Below are 22,857 nucleotides of genomic sequence, written 5' to 3'. Positions count from 1 at the left end.
GCCAGTTTTTAGAATTGGAAATGTGGAACCTTTGCTCCAGACAAGGGCTTTTCCTGGCATAGAGCCGACATGGAATTTAATAATAGTTAAAGCATTTTGAAAATTACAACAAATATTTTCCCTTTGTTCCCGTAAATGTATATTTTAAGCTCAAATAATGCAACAACAAAAAAAAGTATAGTATAAAAATAAAGTTTCCCTGCCAGACAAGAATAGTCCCAACTTTCAAGAGTTCCACAGCTAATTTCCTGCTATTCTACACATTTTGTCATGAGGCAGAGAGTATATATGATTTTTTTTCATGACTTATGACGTGTTTATATGCTGTCTGGGAGTGTGTGCTCCGCCATTGTCTCCTACCTTTTCTTTTTTAAATATTTTATTTGTCATCATTTGTTTTTTAAAAATCCACACCAGATACAAACATGCAAATACAAACAACAACTTACAGAGGCACACAAACAATGACTACATCTCATCTGCCCAGACCTATGTGCTTACAACGCCATCCCTAGTGCCTGCATTATTGTTTGCCACATGGCCTTAAATTGTACCAATTTGTTTTTCTGGTCCACCCATGCTACTGTAGAATTTTAGCAACAAGGAAATTGCCGAGCGATTTCTGCATAGTGCATCTTTAAGACATGACTCTGCCATTGCAGTGTAGAATTTGTGAATTTTGTCTCGTCTTTCAATCATGTCCAGCTCTCCATCTCGCTCTCCACTGTCAATAGATCACATAATCAGGTGGATTAGTCACACATGCACACACCCTACACACACAACCATATGGGCACATTGATGGCTACAGTGGGCAGAACTGGTGTGCACTTTCTGCATCTAGATATATTGAAAAAAGACAGTGAAAGTAGTCTTTGTTTCCTAATCATCCAATCCATTCCACCCAGGTCGCTCAAGATCCACTGCGAAATTCAACGTCTATCCAGGTAAGCAGGACATTGGGAGATTACTTCAAAACCGGCCACTAGGGGCAAGGGTGAGTGCTAAGTAGGCTTGGGGTTTGCTACGGCGTTGTGGACGGGGATGACGGATGGTTGTAAGCCACAAGCTCCGGCTCGGAGGGTCGCGAGCTCCGGCTCGGAGGGTCGCGAGCTCCGGCTCCGAGGGCCGCGAGCTCCGGCTCCGAGGGCCGCGAGCTCCGGCTCCGAGGGTCGAGTATTCAATCCCAATGCTAGGCACTGTTTTTCGTTTTTGTTTTAACCCTATCAGAAACCTCAACCCTTACCTTAAAGTAACTGCCCACAGAAAATCTTACTTTGAAGAGTTCATATTCTGTTGACTCATATCCAAATAATGTTGTTGACTCGTCCTATACTCGTATTTGTGGCCAAAGCATAAATCTGAGAAAAAACACTTTTAAAAAACTCACCTCAAACTTGTATCTCAAACAGACCATTTCAAAAAAGCTTGCTATTTCCTCATAGAACATGATGTCATCTCCTTGAGGAGGATGAGCTGGCCAATCAGCGGTCTAGAGGAGGATGAGCTGGCCATCAGCGGTCTACTTGCATGCATATGTTTAATGACCGGTATACGCCCACACCATTCTGTTGTTGGGGTACACCCACACAATTCCAACACAGAAAAGCTGCTTTTTAACATAGTTTAAAAACAAAATGGAATGAAAACCATTTCACTTATATTGTAAGTAATAATAGGTCATATTTAATAGAAATCTGGAAACACTGGGTAGTTACTTTAACAATTCGGAATTAATGCCTAAACTTAACCTTGGAGTTGTTTTTGTTTTAACCCTATCCCAAACCTTAACCCTTGACTTAATCATTCGGTATGAATACCTCATCTTAACCTTTGAAATTTGACGTTCATGGACAAACGGATTCTGCAGTGAGAGCTTGTTGTGCATTCATCCTGTAAGATACATAGTAAATATTGCTGTATAGAGTTTTTCGGGGTGTCACTTCTTGCATTGGAAAGGGCAGTTATACATAAGGTGATGGGTCAGATCATAGGTTAAATGTAAATTATTAAGTCAATCTCAATATGACTTGGATTGAAAAGGAATAGCGCTGAGACTTCTGCAAAAAATATGGTGGAAGGAAACTGTCGCCAATGTTTACACCACTGATGCATAGGGGTTTACGCCAATCGAATGCCTTTTAACTTGTAAGAAAAATCAAGTTAGCTACCTAGACGATTTTTTCCCTGTTTAGCTAGTGATAGTGATGCACAAGCTAGACCTATTGGAAACATCGGCATCTCCTAACAGCATTTACCCGCTAGTTTGAACACCCCCCAAAAAAAAAAAAAAAAACTTGAAAACCCCATTGAAAACCTCCATTAGATTTTTACCCAAAGTTTAGGAAGAAAACTCAAACTGAACATAATTCATGATGGTTTTTTATTTTATTTTAGTTCGTTTTGGAGTAAAAGATAATAGTTTCAGTATAGTTGTATTTTAGTAAAATATTTTATGTCAGTTTATTAAATAGTTTTTTCATGATTCGTTTTCGTATTAGTTTCAGTTTTAGTTTAGCTACTATAATAACCTTGGTCTACATTGTGTGTGTGTGAGCTCCTTAGAGTGTATTAATGCTCTGTGTTGCCGTGGTACTCTCCGCGGCATGAACATGCTCCCCAGGGCGACGGTCATTTGTCACTGTGACGACGCCTTGGTTAAATAGCGTTTTAATGGTCTAAATATCAGGCGCTGTACACATACACACACCCACTAGAGAGAGACACACACACACACACACACACACATATACACAAAGGGTGTAATAATAGTTTTATTATCAGGGGCTGCTCTGGGCTCGGTAGGCAGGTAATGGATGGATTACACATCCCAACATCCTCTCTGTGCCACTCTCCATCTCCCTACACAGTAATTATATTACACAAAGAGATGGCGTGAGAGAGACAGAGAGAGAGACAGAGCGGGATCTAGGAGAAGAGACCGATCTTGGAGAGGGATGGAAGACGAGAGAATGTAGGAGGGAGAGAGGTTGGTGGATAATAGTTATTTTATCAGAAGGATGCCCTTTTCTCAGAATACATGGGCCTTAAAGTAGATAGTCAGAGGCTAGCACAGCATGCACACGGGTGCGTACACACACACACACACACACACACACACACACACACCCTGACCCAAGAGCAAAACAAAGTCCAACAAAAGCATGTACAGTAATAACATACATTTTATTCAAATCTAATTTACAAAACAAACATGTTCGAATATCAATACAATCTGTATTACAAACATCATTGCTGTATGAAATGTATGAGTCCATAAAACTAACTTTTAGCTACATTATAGACACTGTGTATGGTTGAGAGCAGATACAGATATGGGTCTGAGAAACGTCAGAGCTTCCATAAGCATTCAATACGTACGTCTCTGTAGTATTTTCAAAGCTCATTTGGTGTTCAGGCAATATCCATTCTAGTTTCTGTAGTTCTAGAAGCGAGGCTTGATCTGCAGTATTCTCTCTGTGGAGGACACACAGACAGGCAAACAGACAAGACAGAAACAGATTGAGATTAAAGATACCAACAAAACTAACATACTGAAAGCCAGAGTGATGGCATCTCCGCTGATGAGCAAACTGGGAACTGAATGAATGGGAGAACAGGGGTGTGTGTGCGTGTGTGTGCCCTGGCAGTGATGCATAGCGTCTGGGCTAATGTATGTAAAGTGGAGAGCAGGGCTGTGGCGGTCATGACATTTTGTCAGCCGGTTATTGTCATGCAAAAGTCTGCCGGTCTCACGGTAATTGACCATGAGTTAACATAAAGAAGTTTAACATCTCCAGGCCTCCACACATACAAGCTGCATACAAGCTGCTAATGTGTGCCTTTGGAACATCTACATTTAAAAAAGTCTAATCAATTTAATATACACCATCACAATAAATCCATTATTTATTTTAGTCAGTTCTAAAGAAAAATTATGATATAAAGAAAATGTATTTCAGAAGAACAGAATATGAGTTGGCCTACTGTATGTTATCTGGCTATGCTCCATGCCATAAGCTGTAGACTTGTTGATTTAGCAGACAAGATATGCCTATAAGTCCCACACCATTATTTTATATTATATGATTTTAGAGTAAGAAGAATATAATTGAACCTAGCTGAATAAAATAGAAAATATATTTTTCCCATTCCGGAGCAAGTGTGCATATGAAGTGGCTATGTTGAGCATAAAAGTGATCATTTGAAACAGGTCCTATATGCTAGATTTATAGTTATTTGGCAACTTTAGTTGTGAATGATACAAACCTTAGAATGTCTTAGAAATCAAAACATACGGTGGGGGAAAAAAGTATTTAGTCAGCCACCAATTGTGCAAGTTCTCCCACTTAAAAAGATGAGAGAGGCCTGTAATTTTCATCATAGTTTTCATCATAGGTACACGTCCACTCTGACAGACAGAAAATCACATTGTAGGATTTTTAATGAATTTATTTGCAAATTATGGTGGAAAATAAGTATTTGGTCACCTACAAACAAGCAAGATTTCTGGCCCTCACAGACCTCTCACAGACCTCTTCTTTAAGAGGCTCCTCTGTCCTCCACTCGTTACCTGTATTAATGGCACCTGTTTGAACTTGTTATCAGTATAAAAGACACCTGTCCACAACCTCAAACAGTCACACTCCAAACTCCACTATGGCCAAGACCAAAGAGCTGTCAAAGGACACCAGAAACAAAATTGTAGACCTGCACCAGGCTGGGAAGACTGAATCTGCAATAGGTAAGCAGCTTGGTTTGAAGAAATCAACTGTGGAAGCAATGATTAGGAAATGGAAGACATACAAGACCACTGATAATCTCCCTTGATCTGGGGCTCCACGAAAGATCTCACCCCGTGGGGTCAAAATCATCACAAGAACGGTGAGCAAAAATCCCAGAACCACACGGGGGGACCTAGTGAATGACCTGCAGAGAGCTGGGACCAAAGTAACAAAGCCTACCATCAGTAACACACTACGCCGCCAGGGACTCAAATCCTGCAGTGCCAGACGTGTCCCCCTGCTTAAGCCAGTACATGTCTAGGCCCGTCTGAAGTTTACTAGAATGCATTTGGATGATCCAGAAGAGGATTGGGAGAATGTCATATGGTCAGATGAAACCAAAATAGAACTTTTTGGTAAAAACTCAACTCGTCGTGTTTGGAGGACAAAGAATGCTGAGTTGCATCCAAAGAACACCATACCTACTGTGAAGCATTGGGTTGGAAACATCATGCTTTGGGGCTGTTTTTCTGCAAAGGGACCAGGACGACTGATCCGTGTAAAGGAAAGAATGAATGGGGCCATGTATCGTGAGATTTTGAGTGAAAACCTCCTTCCATCAGCAAGGGCATTGAAGATGAAACGTGGCTGGGTCTTTCAGCATGACAATGATCCCAAACACACCGCCCGGGCAACGAAGGAGTGGCTTCGTAAGAAGCATTTCAAGGTCATGGAGTGGCCTAGCCAGTCTCCAGATCTCAACCCCATAGAAAATCTTTGGAGGGAGTTGAAAGTCTGTGTTGCCCAGCGACAGCCCCAAAACATCACTGCTCTAGAGGAGATCTGCATGGAGGAATGGGCCAAAATACCAGCAACAGTGTGTGAAAACCTTGTCAAGACATACAGAAACCGTTTGACCTGTGTCATTGCCAACAAAGGGTATATAACAAAGTATTGAGAAACTTTTGTTATTGACCAAATACTTAATTTCCACCATAATTTGCAAATAAATTCATTAAAAATCCTACAATGTGATTTTCTGAATTTATTTTTCTCATTTTGTCTGTCATAGCTGACGTGTACCTATGATGAAAATTACAGGCCTTTCTCATCTTTTTAAGTGGGAGAACTTGCACAATTGGTGGCTGACTAAATACTTTTTTCCCCACTGTATATGGGCTGCATGATGTGACTATAGGCTTTTGATGATTTGAACAAAAAAAAAAAAGCTTGTGCTTTGTTCCTGTTCTCTCATCAAGTGATCATATTTTCACCCATCAGACTATTCTCAATGTAATCTTGTCTTTACTAATATGACAAATTAGTTTTGATTCAGAATGGCCCATTATCAAATGGGCAGGAACAGGGGGAGGGGAAAAAGACAATTCATCCGTATGCGCTCAAACAGCAAAAAGAGGCCGCATGCTTTCCCGCTAGTCCGTTTATCAATGATGCCGGATAGGCAACTTTGGTTTTATAGCGGAGCTGTGCTTAATATGAGCAGCTGAGAAATAAATATAAGAACACACATCAACCACTGTTTGAGGAGCATGCTCTCGTTGCGTGACAGGTGATATTCCGCCCAAACTCTGTATGCCATGGGTTCTTCAACCCTGTTCCTGCAGCTACCCAGTGCTTAACTTGGGAAACCAAGTGATATCTGTTCGGGAACATCGATAGTAACATGTTTTCGCAACTAAACATATTTCACTAAACTGTTGACAGCCCCTCTGTGCGCTCGAGAAAGGAATAAAGGAGAGAGAGGAGGAAATGGGAACGCATGGTGGTGAGATATTCTGTAGCTAAAGGTACAGAATATCTATGAAAATATAACAAAATCCCTATTACTAGTGTTATGACTCTCCCTGGGTGAGGATCAAAGGCCTCACATCAGCTTGGCAAATGGCCGACAACAACCAGACCCTCCTACCCACAGAGGGGCTGTGCCGGTCTTGACACCTTAATACTGCCATAAATATATTTCAACATCCAAACGTTGGAAAAGATGAGAAATGGAATATGGAAAATGAATGTCAATTTTATGATGTCATTAAAAATGGTATAAAGGCGTTATAAGGAAAACATTGTGACTTGAAGAGCTTTTACACTGTGGATATCAGGTATACATCCTTTACCTTGGGTAGAAAATATCAAGGAGGAAGACAATGTTTTAGTGAAGATAGGAATGTGATTTTAGCTTTCTAACAAAATCATTGTGATGATTATACTTTTGCCTCGTAACTAGCCACGCCCAAGGGAGCTCACAGAGCGTGTCAGTATGACGGAAACACCCCTCTTTACCAGAGTGCATAAAAGATTGAGATAAGAATTATCAGATCAGACGGACCTCAAGCTGCAGCTTTTTTCCATATTGGTCCCGACCCTGAAAATCAACACGAGGTGAAGACAACAAAGTTGCCTCCACTAACAATCAATGTTACGGCTGAGTAGCTGTTCTAAGTACTGTATCTAAGAAGGTGAATTAAAGTGGGACCATCCTGTTACTTTCTTCAAGCCATCGTCTACTACACTGCTCTCATCACCCCACAGGGGATCATCGACATGGCTGATTAGCCGTCCTCAGAAGACCACTTCCAGAATGAGTGAAAGTAAACAGACGACTAAGAAGAAGGACATTGTGACCTCTTGTGGACAATCTGAGCCTTACATCTAAAAGAGAAGGCCCAATCGACCCCTTCCCACAAAGGCCTGGGTCCAACAGAGATACACAATGAAGACCTCCAACACGTAAATACATGCATTGCTTTTCTTCCCAAAAGGGCGGCAATTCGGGGCAAAGTATTAGGATTACTGTGAGCATAGGTCCATGTGTATCCAAGTGTTTTCTCTCTCTCTCTCTCTTTAACTTGCCATCTTTTGTAACAAGTGTCATATTGTGTTAGTCCGCTAGGGACCCGTTTTCATTGTATTAAGTTTCTAATCCCTACCTATACCGTGTACGTGTTTGTATCTTGTGTTAACATTTTTAATTAGTTAGTAAATAAATAATTAAATAAATTGGTGTGGTAAAGAATGATCAGTAAGACCCGGGTTCGTGCAGACTTAAGTAGCCTACGACTTTCAGAATGAGACTGATATGAGTTAAATTATTAATAAATGACTGTTAAATGATAAGAGATATCTAGATATCTTCAGAGTTCATTCGGGAAACGGTAACTCATTAAACAACTTTTCCTGTGGTGCCCCAAATTCCTAATGAGTGAATTGTTACATGATTAATTGAATCTAGTAACAATTAAACATAGTAGGTAATTATTAGAGAAATAATAGTCATCACAATAATGAAAGTCACGTCACAACATATTAGCGCCCCCGAGCGAGGAGTCAAGATAGAACTAGGCCTTAGTGTTGAATTCAGTCCATAGGAATTGTGTAGCAAGATACGTTGTACACCAATAGCACTGTAGGCTGGATTGTTGTTGAGAGTGGCGTGTGTGTGGTCCCTTTTCATCCAGATAGTAGTAGGGAGAGATTGACTCCGGTGTTGTATATCTGATGAAAAGTCAGTGTGAAGGGGATTTACTGAATGCTACGAGCTAGGACATATGAGCCAGCCAATGCAGTTATCAAGAGAAATAGACAAAGTTGAGCCAACCGAGGTACTATTTCTGTCTCTCGCGTTTCAGAAGCGAGTAGACTCAGTCAGTATTAATTTCTTGAGCTAGGACATATGGGTCAGTCAATTAAAGACATTTGAGAATATATAGTTGTTGGCCGAAGCAAAGTATTATCTCTCTGTCTATTGCGCTTCAGGAGCGTGAGTAAGACCAACGGCAAAAACAATTATTTTATGTTTCTGCGTGTTCCGGTAAAACACTGCTAGCAAAAGAATCGCCAAAAGGGTTAACGTCAGACGTCATTAATAAACTCCTTCCCTTGTTAAAGGGGACCATGTGTGTGCGTGGAAATTAGATTCCCTATACAAGTAGGGTAGCTTTGCACTAGATGCTAAGCTAACGAAGGGAGAGCAGCCATTTTTGTTTTTCCCTTTGTTCCAACGGAAGTTCCGCCCCTCGGGACTTTGATTTCAGCTTTCTGCGATCAGCGACCTCTGGTGGTGAAGAATCGCCAGTAATTGTTTTTGAAACAATTAATGTGAGGGCACACTCGACCCACTGTTACAACGGGTTACACTGTATGATATCAATCCAATCTCAACTGGTTGGATATCATTGTCCCATTCGATTTAACCAGGAAGGTGAATCGCCAAACAAACCTTTTTCACGGTTGGTCATTTGGATAAGGTCCAAATGTATTTGTTCAAACCAATGAGACATTTTAAACTTTCTCCACATTAACCTAGATACAGCAACGCTTTTCAGGTTAATTACAGTTTAATTCCCAGATAGCCTATCCAAGTATGATTGATCATTATCATTGATTAATCAATTCAATTTGCTTTTGCAAAGCTCATTGGGCCAACTCCAACAGTACTGGTCCAGTATTGACAGAAGTCCCACCTTCACGGGAATCCTATGTGGTTCCAGCCCTTAGGAAAACCCTGGTGGTGAATGTATACTCACATTCGAACTACTGGTTACACTTAGGATATCCAGCAAATCTCAAATGATTGGATATCATTGTCTCATTCAATTTAATAAGTTAACCTTTTCAGGTTGATCATTTGGATAAGATCCAGATTGATTTGGTTCAACAAAGGAGACAATTTAAACTTTTCCATATTAACCTAGATACAACAATGCCATCAGGTGAATTAAAGTTTAATTCCCAGATAGCCTATACAGGTATGATTAATCAATAACATTGATTACTAAATTAAAATCGCTAATCAAAATTATATCCAAATCTAAATGAAAATGATACAAACCTAAAAAGTAATGCCTACATTTGCGCGCAGGCCAGGTAGCCTATAGGCCTACTTCTATGCGTGCGTGTCCTTACTCAACATTGACAGGAGAGCTCCAAACAAAAGACAATGACTAAATTGACAAAACTCATAAATGGAATGAAATAAACCATAACTTGTTTCTCACAAGTGTAGCATAGGTTGTGCACTCTGCAAACAACGTGTCCACTCCGACAATGAGAACGGGAAGACTGGAATAATAATATTGAATGCATTAAAAAAATAAATTACCGTAACCAAAGTAACAAACATTGTAGATTATAAATTATAGGAATTAACGGTACTACTGGTGATATATGTATTGGGGAATTGCTATACACTAACAATCAAACGCAAACAATGAATGTCCACAAATTGGGGGGAGAGAGCGCATTCTGGAGAGAGAAGTATATCTGGGCACATCCGACGTCTGCATTGGCCATGCAGCATTTACGTTGATATGGCCAGAGCATACTTCTTGCGCTTCACGGAGCAGTGCAGAGCTGTTGTGAGTTTGTGTTTATACAGGATGTACCGTCCCAACCAACCATCAACCAATCATGTCAATGCGGACCTATACAGAGCACTCCGCATTGTTCAAAAATGTGGGAGGCCCATGGCGATGCGGTACGGAGCTCGATTTGGCCTTTGCATGCCCTGCAATTGCACCACACCATCCACATGGCGCCTCCGACAACATTTTCGGATAAAGCATAAATTGGCTTTTAGCCTCCGGAATGGATTAGTTCCCTGAGATGGGCGCAAATATATATATATATATATATATATATATATAGACAGTGTCACCAGAAAAGCACCCCCACACCATAACACCTCCTCCTCCATGCTTCACGGTGGGAACCACACATAAAGAGATCATCCGTTCACCTACTCTACGTCTCACGGCGGTTGGAACCAAAAATCTCACATTTCGACTAATCAGACCAAAGGACAGATTTCCACCGGTCTTATGTCCATTGCTCGTGTTTCTTGCCGTCCTTTAGTAGTGGTTTCTTTGCAGCAATTCGACCATGAAGGCCTGACTCACACAGTCCCCTCTGAACTGTTGATATTGAGATGTGTCTGTTACTTGAACTCTGTGAAGCATTTATTTGGGCTGCAATTTCTGAGGCTGGTAACTCTAATGAACGTATCCTCTGCTGCAGAGGTAACTCTGGGTCTTCCATTCCTGTGGCAGTCTTCATGAGAGCCAGTTTCATTATAGCGCTTTATGGTTTTTGCGATTGCACTTTCAAAGTTCTTGACATTTTCCGTATTGACTGACCTTCATGTCTTAAAGTAAGGATGGACTGTCATTTCTCTTTGCTTATTTTGAGCTGTTCTTGCCATAAAATTGACTTGGTCTTTAACCAAACAGGGCTATCCTCTGTATACCCCCCTACACAACTGATTGGCTCAAACGCATTAAGAAGGAAATATATTCCACAAATTAACTTTTAAGAAGGCACACCTGTTAATTGAAATGCATTCCAGGTGACTACCTCATGAAGCTGGTTGAGAGAATGCCAAGAGTGTGCAAAGCTATCATAAAGGCAAAGAGTGGATATTTGAAGAATCTCAAATATAAAATATATTTTGATTTGTTTAACACTTTTTTGGTTACTACATGATTCCATATGTGTTATTTCATAGTTTTGATGTCTTCACTATTATTCTACAATGTAGAAAACAGTAAAAAATAACCCTGGAATGAGTAGGTGTGTCCAAACGTTTGACTGGTACTGTACAGTGAGGGGAACAATTATTTGATCCCCTGCTGAATTTGTATGTTTGTGTCACGATCGTTTAATGACTGGTCGAACCAAGGCGCAGCGTGATAAGCGTACATATTTATTAAAGTACTGAACACGAACAAAACAACAAACAAACGATACGTGAAGTCCAAGGTAGACTAATAACATACCTATACGGAACAAGATCCCACACAGACTGGTGCCAAACGGCTGCCTATGTATGGTCCCTAATCAGAGACAACGAGCTACAGCTGCCTCTGATTGGGAACCACCCTGGCCAACATAGATCTACACGATCTAGACACTAAACATAGAAAACTTAACATAACACGGAATATACACACCCTGACTCAACAAATAACCGTCCCCTGAGTCAGGGCGTGACAGTACCCCCCCCCCCCCCAAAGGTTCGGACTCCGACCGCGCCACATAAACATAACAGGGTAGGGGCCGGGTGGGCATTCCACCTCGGAGGCGGATCCGGCTCCGGGCGTGACCACCACTTTCTCTCCACCTCCCTGTTGCGCCCCTGGTCTGGTCTGGCACCGCTGACTGGAGCTGGACCCGACGACGGTGGATCGAACTGTACAGGCTCCGGACTGGAGCCGCTGGACTGGGCACCGGTGGAGCGGACTTCTCTGGCTCCGGAGTGGAGCGGCTGACCGGAGCTGGACTGGACCCCGGTGGAGCGGATTGCTCTGGCTCCGAAGTGGAGCCGCTGACTGGAGTTGGACCGGACCCCGGTGGAGCGGATTGCTCTGGCTCCGGAGTGGACAGGAACAGGCCGGACCGGGCTGGGAACACGCACCACTGGCTTGGTGCGGGGAGCAGGAACGGGCCGGGCCGGACTGGGAACACGCACCACTGGCTTGGTGCGGGGAGCAGGCACGGGCCGGGCCGGACTGGGAACACGCACCACTGGCTTGGTGCGGGGAGCAGGAATGGGCCGTACCAGACTGTGGAGGCGGACTGGAGGTCTGGAGCGGAGAGCTAACACAACCCGTCCTGGCTGAATGCCTACTTCCACACAATATGTGTGAGGCATTAGCACAGGACGTACGGGGCTGTGCACTCGTACTGGCGATACAGCACGTAGCACCGGCGCAGGATATACGGGACCGAGGAGGCGTACTGGAGACCACGAGCGTTGAGCCGGCACACCCCGTCCTGGCTGAATGCCCATCTTCGCACGACACGTGCGTGGTGCTAGCACAGGACGTACAGGACTGTGCCGGAACACTCGCGGCACAGTACGTGGCTCCGCATAACACGGAGCCTGCCCAGTCACACGCTTCCTAGCATGAGTACGGGGAGTTGGCTCTGCTCTAACACTAGGCTCCGCCAACCACCCTTTTAGCCCCCCCCAAACATTTTCTTGGGGCTGTCTCTCGGGCTTCCTCCTCGGCCGGCACCCTCTGTGTTGCCGCTGCTCCTCTCTATAGCGCTTCTCCACAGTCTCCTCCCAAGGACGGCGATCCATTCCGGCCTGAATCTCCTCCCAAGTCCAGGATCCCTTCCTGTCCAGGATCTCCTCCCAGGTCCAGGCTGTCTGTTCCTGGACACGCTGCTTGGTCCTCATTTGTTGGGATCTTCTGTCACGATCGTTTAATGACTGGTCGAAACAAGGCGCAGCGTGATAAGCGTACATATTTATTAAAGTACTGAACACGAACAAAACAACAAACAAACGATACGTGAAGTCCAAGGTAGACTAATAACATACCTATACGGAACAAGATCCTGACTCAACAAATAAACGTCCCCTGAGTCAGGGCGTGACAGTTTGCCCACTGAAAAATACATGATCAGTCTATAATTTTAATGGTAGGTTTATTTGAACAGTGAGAGACAGAATAACAACAACAAAATCCAGAAAATCAAATGTCAAAAATGTTGTATATTGATTTACATCTTAATGAGGGAAATAAGTATTTGACCCCTCTGCAAAACATTACTTAGTACTTGGTGGCAAAAACCCTTGTTGGCAATCACAGAGGTCAGACATTTCTTGTAGTTGGCCACCAGGTTTGCACACATCTCAGGAGGGATTTTGTCCCACTCCTCTTTGCAGATCTTCTCCAAGCCATTAAGGTTTCTAGCCTGACGTTTGGCAACTCGAACCTTCAGCTCCCTCCACAGATTTTCTATGGGATTAAGGTCTGGAGACTGGCTAGGCCACTCCAGGACCTTAATGTGCCTCTCCTTTGTTGCCTTGGCCGTGTGTTTTGGGTCATTGTCATGCTGGAATATCCATCCACGACCCATTTTCAATGCCCTGGCTGAGGGAAGGAGGTTCTCACCCAAGATTTGACGGTACATGGCCCCGTCCATCGTCCCTTTGATGTGGTGAAATTGTCCTGTCCCATTAGCAGAAAAACACCCCCAAAGCATAGTGTTTCCACCTCCATGTTTCACGGTGGGGATGGTGTTGTTGGGGTCATAGGCAGCATTCCTCCTCCTCCAAACACGGCGAGTTGAGTTGATGCCAAAGAGCTCGATTTGGTCTCATCTGACCACAACACTTTCACCCAGTTCTCCTCTGAATCATTCAGATGTTCATTGGCAAACTTCAGATGGGCCTGTATATGTGCGTTCTTGAGCAGGGGGACCTTGCGGGCGCTGCAGGATTTCAGTCCTTCACGGCATAGTGTGTTACCAATTGTTTTCTTGGTGACTATGGTCCCAGCTGCCTTGAGATCATTGACAAGATCCTCCCGTGTAGTTCTGGGCTGATTCCTCACCGTTCTCATGATCATTGCAACTCCACAAAGTGAGATCTTGCATGGAGCCCCAGGCCGAGGGAGATTGACAGTTATATTTTGTTTCTTCCATTTGCGAATAATCGCACCAACTGTTGTCACCTTCTCACCAAGCTGCTTGGCGATGGTCTTGTAGCCCATTCCAGCCTTGTGTAGGTCTACAATCTTGTCCCTGACATCCTTGGAGAGCTCTTTGGTCTTGGCCATGGTGGAGAGTTTGGAATCTGATTGCTTGATTGCTTCTGTGGACAGGTGTCTTTTATACAGGTAACAAGCTGAGATTAGGAGCACTCCCTTTAAGAGTGTGCTCCTAATCTCAGCTCGTTACCTGTATAAAAGACACCTGGGACCCTGAAATCTTTCTGATTGAGAGGGGGTCAAATACTTATTTCCCTCATTAAAATGCAAATCAATTTCTAACATTTTTGACATGCGTTTTTTTGGATTTCTTTGTTGTTATTCTGTCTCTCACTGTTCAAATAAACCTACCATTAAAATTATAGACTGATCATTTCTTTGTCAGTGGGCAAACATACAAAATCAGCAGGGGATCAAATACTTTTTTCCCTCACTGTATATATACATATTTTTTTACTGCTCGACTAAAACAATCTCGGTCGACCAACAACTTAACGACCAAACAATAGACCAGTCGACTAATTGGGGTCAGCCCTACTTGGCACACCTGTATTTGGGGAGTTTCTCCAATTTTTCTCTGCAGATCCTCTCAAGCTCTGTTAGGTTGGATGGGGAGCGTCGCTGCACAGCTATTTTCAGGTCTCTCCAGAGATGTTAGATCGGGTTCAAGTCCGGGCCCTGGCTGTGCCGCTCAAGGACATTCAGAGACTTGTCCCGAAGCCACTCATGCATTGTCTTGGCAATGTGCTTAGGGTCGTTGTCCTGTTGGAAGGTGAACCTTCGCCCCCAGTCTGAGGTCCTGAGCGCTCTGAAGCAGGTTTTCATCAAGGATCTCTCTGTACTCTGCTCTGTTAATCTTTCCCTCGATCCAGACTAGTCTCCCAGTCCCTGCGGCTGAAAAACATCCCCACAGCATGATGCTTCCACCAGATGTGTGCCTTTCCAAATTATGTCCAATCAATTGAATTTACCACAGGTGGACTCCAATCAAGTTGTAGAAACATCTCAAGGATGATCAATGGAAACAGGATGCACCTGAGCTCAATTTCGAGTTTCATAGCAAAGGGTCTGAATACTTATGTAAATAAGTTATTTCTGTTTTTAATTTGTAATAAATGTGCAAAAATTTCTAAAAACCTGTTTTCTATTTGTCATTTTTGGGCATTGTATGTAGATTGATGAGGATTTTTATTAATTTAATCCATTTTAGAATAAGGCTGTAATGAAACAAAATGCGGAAAAAGTCAAGGGGTCTGAATACTTTCCGAATGCACTGTATGTCTGCCTCAGTGTTCCTCTTTGTCTGTATATACAGAGTTCTTGCTGTGAGGGATCGAGAGAAAGAAAGAGAAGGGGACAGAGGGGAGAGAGAGGGGGGAAGATGACAGATGGAGAGAGACTGAATTCCAGAGTCCATGTATAGGGAGAAAGATACATTGAGATAAAGGGAAAGAGAGAGATTCCATGTGTGATATATGTGTTTGTGCGCGCGTGTCATGATAGCTAGCGGTAAGGGAGCGCCATGCAGGATGTCCAGATGACACAGGGGTCAGCTAAAGGTGAAAGGTCATAGTTGTTTCGTGGAGAAGAGAGACTAAATATGAACCAAAACAGACATGGAGAGAGGGATGATGACAGTGAGGGAGAGAGGGATGACAGATGGAGAGAAAGTGAGAGAAAGGTTGTGGTGTAATTTACAGTCGCCATCTTCCTGGTATTTACTTAGACATGTAATGGTAATATGGTAATAACATAGTAATAACTATGTATTAACACATTTTTTTGAAGTTATTGAATCATGTACTGTACCACAAGGTACTATTTAGTATTAGGTAGAAACAGATTTGGTTGATTTCTTTCAAGCAAAATGTAGACATTGTTAAAATAAACCGTTACTGAAAGATAATATGAGAAGAAGGGCAATAGAAAGAGCATTGAAGTGGTAAGTGAGTTTGTGGTGTCTGTCTGCTTTTTCCCTACTGGATAGTGAGAGTAAATGTGTGTGTTAGTGTTTGTGTGAGTGTGTGTGTGTGTGTGTGTGATTGAGGGATCCTCTATGTCAGGGAGGGGCAGAGGCAGGTGGACAGAGAAGAGAGAGTGGGCGAAGGGGGGAGTCCGACAGGGGGATGAGGGAGGGTGACGGGGGGAGGGAGGCCCTCTTCTAATCCTCTATCTGTCAGTCTGTCAACAGAGAGCTCAGCTGTGCCTCCCTCTCACCCCAAACCTAAATATTATTACCTCTCTCCCACTAAGCACTATTACACTTCCAGCTAAGTATTATCATATTCAAATATGACCTTCTACTGCAAACAGTATCAACCTCCTAAAAGTACCAAAGTACCCCAATATCAGGGTGTTCCCAAACCTTATTTCCTCATCCACTAATATTTACCCCATGGCAAAGGTGCCCTCAGGGGTGCATGCTTAGTCCCCTCCTGCACTCCCTGTTCGCGCACGACTCCCAACATCATTATTAAGTTTGCTGACGACACGACGGTGGTAGGCCTGATCACCGACAAAGATGGTGTGGTGCCAGGACAACAACCTTTCCCTCAAAGTCAGCAAGACAAAGCAGCTGATCGTATCCACATTGATGATGCTGTAGTGGAGCAGGTCAAGAGCTTCAAGTTCCTCAGTGTCCAGGAGGAATTAACATGGTCCACACACACCAACAGTCGTGAAGAAGGCACGATAATGCCTCTTCCCCCTCAGGAGGCTGAAAAGATTTGGCACAGGCCTTCAGATCCTCAAAAAGTTATACAGCTGCACCATTGAGAGCATCTTGACTGGCTGCATCACTGCTTGGCAACTGCTTGGCATCCGAACGCAAGGCGCTACAGAGGGTAGTGCGTACGGCCCAGTACATCACTGGGGCTGAGCTCCCTGCCATCCAGGACCTCTATTCCAGGCGGTGTCAGAGGAAGGCACTAAACATTTTCACAGACTCCTACCACCCAAGACTGTTCTCTCTGCTTCTGCATGGCAAGCAGTACCGATGCACCAAGTCTGAAATCAACAGGACCCTAAAAAGCTTCTACCTCCCGAGCCATAACACTAAACTGTTAACCAAATAGCTAACCGGACTATCTGCAATGACTCTTTTGCACTAAATCTTTTGACTCATCACATACACTGCTGCTACTGCTTATTATCTATTCTGTTACCTAGTTTACCCCAAAGTAAAGGGCCCCAAAGTAAACATTTCACTGTTAGTCTACACCTGCTGTTTATGAAGCATGTGACAAATAATTTGATTTGGATTTGATTATTTTATCCTTGTTTTTTGTACCTACCAGGTACAACCCTAAATCCGTAAACATGGGTACCCTCATAGATATCATCCTGACTAACTTACCCTCTAAATACACCTCCGCTGTCTTCAACCAGGATCTCAGCGATCACTGCCTTATTGCCTGCGTCCGTAACGGGTCCGCGGTCAAACGACCACCCCTCATCACTGTCAAACGCTCCTTAAAACACTTTAGCGAGCAGGCCTTCCTAATTGACCTGGCCCAGGTATCCTGGATGGATATAGATCTCATTCCGTCAGTAGAGGATGCCTGGTTGTTCTTTAAAAGTAATTTCCTCTCAATCTTAAATAAACATTCCCCATTCAAAAAATACAGAACTAAGAACAGATATAGCCCTGGTTCTCCTCAGACTTGACTGCCCTTGACCAGCACAAAAACATCCTGTGGCGTACTGCATTAGCATCAAATAGCCCCCGCGATATGCAACTTTTCAGGGAAGTTAGGAACCAATATACACAAGCAGTCAGGAAAGCAAAGGCTAACTTTTTCAAACAGAAATTTGCATCCTGTAGCACTAACTCCAAAAAGTTTTGGGACACTGTAAAGTCCATGGAGAATAAGAGCACTTCCTCCCAGCTGCCCACTGCACTGAGGCTAGGAAACACTATCACCACCGATAAATCTACAATAATCGAGAATTTCAACAAGCATTTTGCTACGGCTGGCCATGCTTTCCACCTGGCTACCACTACCCCGGCCACCAACTCTGTACCCTCCGCTGCAACTTGCCCATGCCCCCCCCGCTTCTACTTCTCTCAAATTCAGACAGCTGATGTTCTGAAAGAGCTGCAAAATCTGGACCCCTACAAATCATCTGGGCTAGACAATCTGGACCCTTTCTTTATAAAACTAGCAGCCGAAATTGTCACAACCCCTATTACTATCCTGTTCAACCTCTCTTTCGTAACGTCTGAGATCCCCAGAGATTGGAAAGCTGCCGCGGTCATCCCCCTCTTCAAAGGGGGTGACACTCTATATCCAAACTGTTACAGACCTATATCCATCCTGCCCTTCGAAAGTATTTGAAAGCCAAGTTAACAAACAGATCACCGACCATTTTGAATCCCACCGTACCTTCTCCGCTATGCAATCCGGTTTCCGAGCTGGTCATGGGTGCACTTCAGCCACGCTCAAGGTCCTAAACGATATTATAACCGCGATCGATAATAGACAGTACTGTGCAGCCGTCCTCATCGACCTGGCCAAGGCTTTCGACTCTGTCAACCACCGCATTCTTATTGGCAGACTAAATAGCCTTAGTTTCTCAAATGACTGCCTCGCCTGGTTCACCAACTACTTCTCAGATAGAGTTCAATGTGTCAAATCGGATGGCCTGTTGTCTGGACCTATGGTAGTCTCTATGGGGGTGCCACAGGGTTCAATTCTTGGGCCGACTCTTTTCTCTGTGTATATCAATGATGTCGCTCTTGCTGCTGGTGACTCTCAGATCCACCTCTACGCAGACGACACCATTTTGTATACATCTGGCCCTTCATTGGACACTGTGTTAACAAACCTCCAAACGAGCTTCAATGCCATACAACACTCCTTCAGTAGCCTCCAACTGCTCTTAAACACTAGTAAAACTAAATGCATGCTCTTCAATCGAACGCTGCTGGCACCCGCCCACCCGACTAGAATCACTACTCTCGACGGGTCTGACCTAGAGTATGTGGACAACTACAAATACCTAGGTGTTTGGTTAGACTATAAACTCTCCTTCCAGACTCATATTAAGAATCTCCAATCCAAAGTTAAATCTAGAATCGGCTTCCTATTTCACAACAAAGCCTCCTTCACTCATGCTGCCAAACATGCCCTCGTAAAACGGACTATCCTACCGATCCTTGACTTCGGCGATGTCATTTACAAAATAGCCTCCAACACTCTACTCAGCAAATTGGATGTAGTCTATCACAGTGCCATCCGTTTTGTCTCCAAAGCCCCATACACTACCCACCACTGTGACCTGTACGCTCTTGTTGGCTGGTCCTCACTACATGTTCGTCGTCAAACCCATTGGCTCCAGGCCATCTATGAATCACTGCTAGGCAAATCCCCGCCTTATCTTAGCTCACTGGTTACCATAGCAACACCCACCCGTAGTCTGCGCTCCAGCAGGTATATCTCACTGGTCATCCCCAAAGCCAACACCTCCTTTGGCCGCCATTCCTTCCAGTTCTCTGCTGCCAATGACTGGAACGAATTGCAAAAATCTCTGAAGCTGGAGACTCTTATCTCCCTCACTAACTTTAAGCATCAGTTGTCAGAGCACCTTACCGATCACTGCACCTGTACACAGCCCATCTGAAATTAGCCCACCCAACTACCTCATCCCTATATTGTTATTTATTTTGTTCTTTTGCACCCCATTATCTCTACTTGCACATAATCTCTTGCACATATAGCATTCCAGTGTTAATACTAATTGTAATTCTTTGCACTATAGCCTATTTATTGCCTTACCTCCATAACTTGCTACATTTGCACACACTGTATATATATTTTCTGTTGTATTTTTTGACTTTATTTTTTTTTACCCCATATGTAACTCTGTGTTGTTGTTTTTATCGCACTGCTTTGCTTTATCTTGGCCAGGTCGCAGTTGTAAATGAGAACTTGTTGTCAACTGGCTTACCTGGTTAAATAAAGGTGAAATAAAAAAAAATAAAAAAATATTTCCTCGATTAGCAGTGGGCCACCTGAGCTATGTTTTAAAAATATGGGGCAGTTGGAAGATTCACTGTGCTTACAATGATCACAACAATTTTTCATTTGATGAGCCCACCCCACCCCTCCAGGTCAGGTTGTGTTCCATAGGTGTCAACATGGCGTCCATAGAGACAGTTTCCTGACCTCTGTAGGACAGAACCCTGAACTAGACTAACTTTCCTGGTCACTGTATGACCTCTCACCTGTGACCTCTGCCCCGTCGGCAAGGGGCGTGTCCGGGGGGGTCTGTGTCTTCGGGGGAGTTGGAGAAGGAGATGAAGGACGGGAGCTTGGTGTTGTGAGGACCCAAGGAAGAGGACGAGGGTGTCCCTGGATCTGCCTGAGCAGAACCCTCTGCAGCTTGAGCATAAGGTAGGACCACTGACAAGCTTGGCCTGAAGAGAGAAGAGGGGGAAGAGAAAAAGGAGGAGATTAGAAAACATTGTTGACATCGAAATGTAATCTAATCTGTGCACATCTGGCAATATAAATGAATGTCTGTGTTTGTACTGTGTTGTTTTATGTTTGTTTTCTATGCATTTTCCAAAATGTCTGTTTTAAATTAATAATGTAATCTATTCACTCTGTTTTATTTGTTTAAAAAATAAATTGTATCTCATTAATTCCACTTTGTCATTGAATTCTTTTCACAGAGGGCCTGTTCCTGACCACGGTGCGGGCCTTCTTGGCCGTGGCAGTGGAGGGGCCTGTGGTGGGGTTGGGGTTAGGAGCGGTGCGTTTGGCCCTCTGACGGTGCTGGGGCTTACACTGGGCCCCTCGGGGAAAGGAGCCACTACTGGAGAAGTCTGGACACACCAGGGTGTGCTTCTTCTTACACTGGGCCCCTCGGGGAAAGGAGCCACTACTGGAGAAGTCTGGACACACCAGGGTGTGCTTCTTCTTACACTGGAGGAGAGGACAGACCGATACCACTTATGAAACACACAGGAGGTTAACGTAACCCGAGAAGACAGTTTGAGACTGCTCTGTTAGTTACTACACTGAGTGTACAAAACATTAGGAACAACTTCCTAATATTGAGTTGCACCCCCTTTTGTCCTCAGAATAACCTCAATTCGTCGGCGCACAGACTCTACAAGGTGTCGAAAGCGTTCCACAGGGATGCTGGCCCATGTTGACTCCAATGCTTCCCACAGTTGTGTCAAGTTGGCTGGATATCCTTTGGGTGGTGGACCATTCTTGATACACACAGGAAATTGTTGAGCGTGAAAAACCCAGCAGCGTTGCTTTTCTTGACACACTCAAACCGGTGTGCCTGGTACCTACTACCATACCCGTTCAAAGGCACACATACAGTTGAAGTCGGAGGTTTACATACACCTTAGCCAAATACATTTAAACTCAGGGCTTTGTGATGGCCACTCCAATACCTTGAGGTCTTGGCTGATTTCTTTTGATTTTCCCATGATGTCAAGCAAAGAGGCACTGAGTTTGAAGGTAGGCCTTGAAATACATCCACAGGTACACCTCCAATTGACTCAAATGATGTCAATTAGCCTATCAGAAGCTTCTAAAGCCATGACATCATTTTCTGGAATTTTCCAAGCTGATTAAAGGCAAAGTCAACTTAGTGTATGTAAATGTCTGACCCACTGGAATTGTGATACAGTGAATTATAAGTGAAATAATCTGTCTGTAAACAATTGTTGGAAAAATTACTTGTGTCATGCACAAAGTAGATGTCCTAACCGACTTGCCAAAACTATAGTTCGTTAAAAAAGAAATTTGTGGAGTGGTTGGAAAGCGAGTTTTAATGACTCCAACCTAAGTGTATGTAAACTTCCGACTTCAACTGTATACAATCCATATCTAAATTGTCTCAAGGCTTACAAATCCTTCTTTAACCTGTCTCGTCCCCTTCATCTACACTTATTGAAGTGAATTTAGCAGGTGACATCAATAAGGCATCTTAGCTTTCACCTGGATTCACCTGGTCAGTCTATGTCATGTTCCTAATGTTTTGTACACTCAGTGTATGTGTTCCTAAGTTTTGTTTTTGAGTGCGTGTGCGCGTGAATGTGGAAGTCATCTTAAGAGCACTGTGTGTGCCTGAGTGAGTATACAGATGAGGGTGAGAGTATGTGTGACAGTGAGAGTGTGTGTGACGGTATAATATGGGTGTAAATTGGTAACTTCATTCTCAGGGAGATTCGATCCCTCCCACCTGTCAGAAAAGCTAATTATAATCACTATGGGGTGCGGGGTGCGAGCCGTGTGTGGGGGGCAGCCTGGAAATAGCGTAAGGGTGGGGGGTAAGGGGTGTGTGTGTGAGGGGTGGGGGTCTGCAGCTCGAGTTTACAGGAACAGTTTGGACTCCAGGACACCCCATGGTCCCCTCAGCCTTGAGCCAGTCCTGGCACCCCTCTCCTCTCCCCGATGAGGCACCTCTCTCTCCACTATACCCCCAACCCCCCACTATAGTATCAGTACCACTAACGCCCAAACTCAGACCCCCTGCCCCTCTCACACCCATGTTCCTGCACCCTAGGGGCCAGATCAGGTTAGTCTTAGACTTAGCTCACTTTCAGCTTTTCTGAGGAGGCAAACCAAAACACTCAAAGTCACACCTTA

The 22,857-nt window shown here is 43.9% G+C and overlaps 1 protein-coding gene across 1 annotated transcript in view; it reads right to left on the bottom strand.

Moving 5' to 3' along the window:
- Window positions 1–3,225: 3,225 nt before the first annotated feature.
- Window positions 3,226–22,857, bottom strand: part of LOC121539935 (zinc finger CCCH domain-containing protein 3-like) — a 30,073-nt gene continuing 10,441 nt past the window's right edge. Inside the window, exons 4-6 of the mRNA XM_041848583.2 lie at window positions 21,033–21,171; window positions 20,469–20,660; window positions 3,226–3,477 (exon numbers count right to left, since the gene is read on the bottom strand). Of these exons, the coding sequence (XP_041704517.1) occupies window positions 3,446–3,477; window positions 20,469–20,660; window positions 21,033–21,171 (363 nt within the window). The 3' untranslated portion in view covers window positions 3,226–3,445. The remainder of the gene's footprint in view (window positions 3,478–20,468; window positions 20,661–21,032; window positions 21,172–22,857) is intronic.

This window comes from Coregonus clupeaformis, chromosome 26 (genome assembly GCF_020615455.1).
Source record: "Coregonus clupeaformis isolate EN_2021a chromosome 26, ASM2061545v1, whole genome shotgun sequence".
NCBI classification, from domain to species: domain Eukaryota; kingdom Metazoa; phylum Chordata; class Actinopteri; order Salmoniformes; family Salmonidae; genus Coregonus; species Coregonus clupeaformis.
The sequence above is the reverse complement of the archived record's forward strand: the minus strand, read 5'-3'. Positions and strand labels throughout refer to the sequence as shown.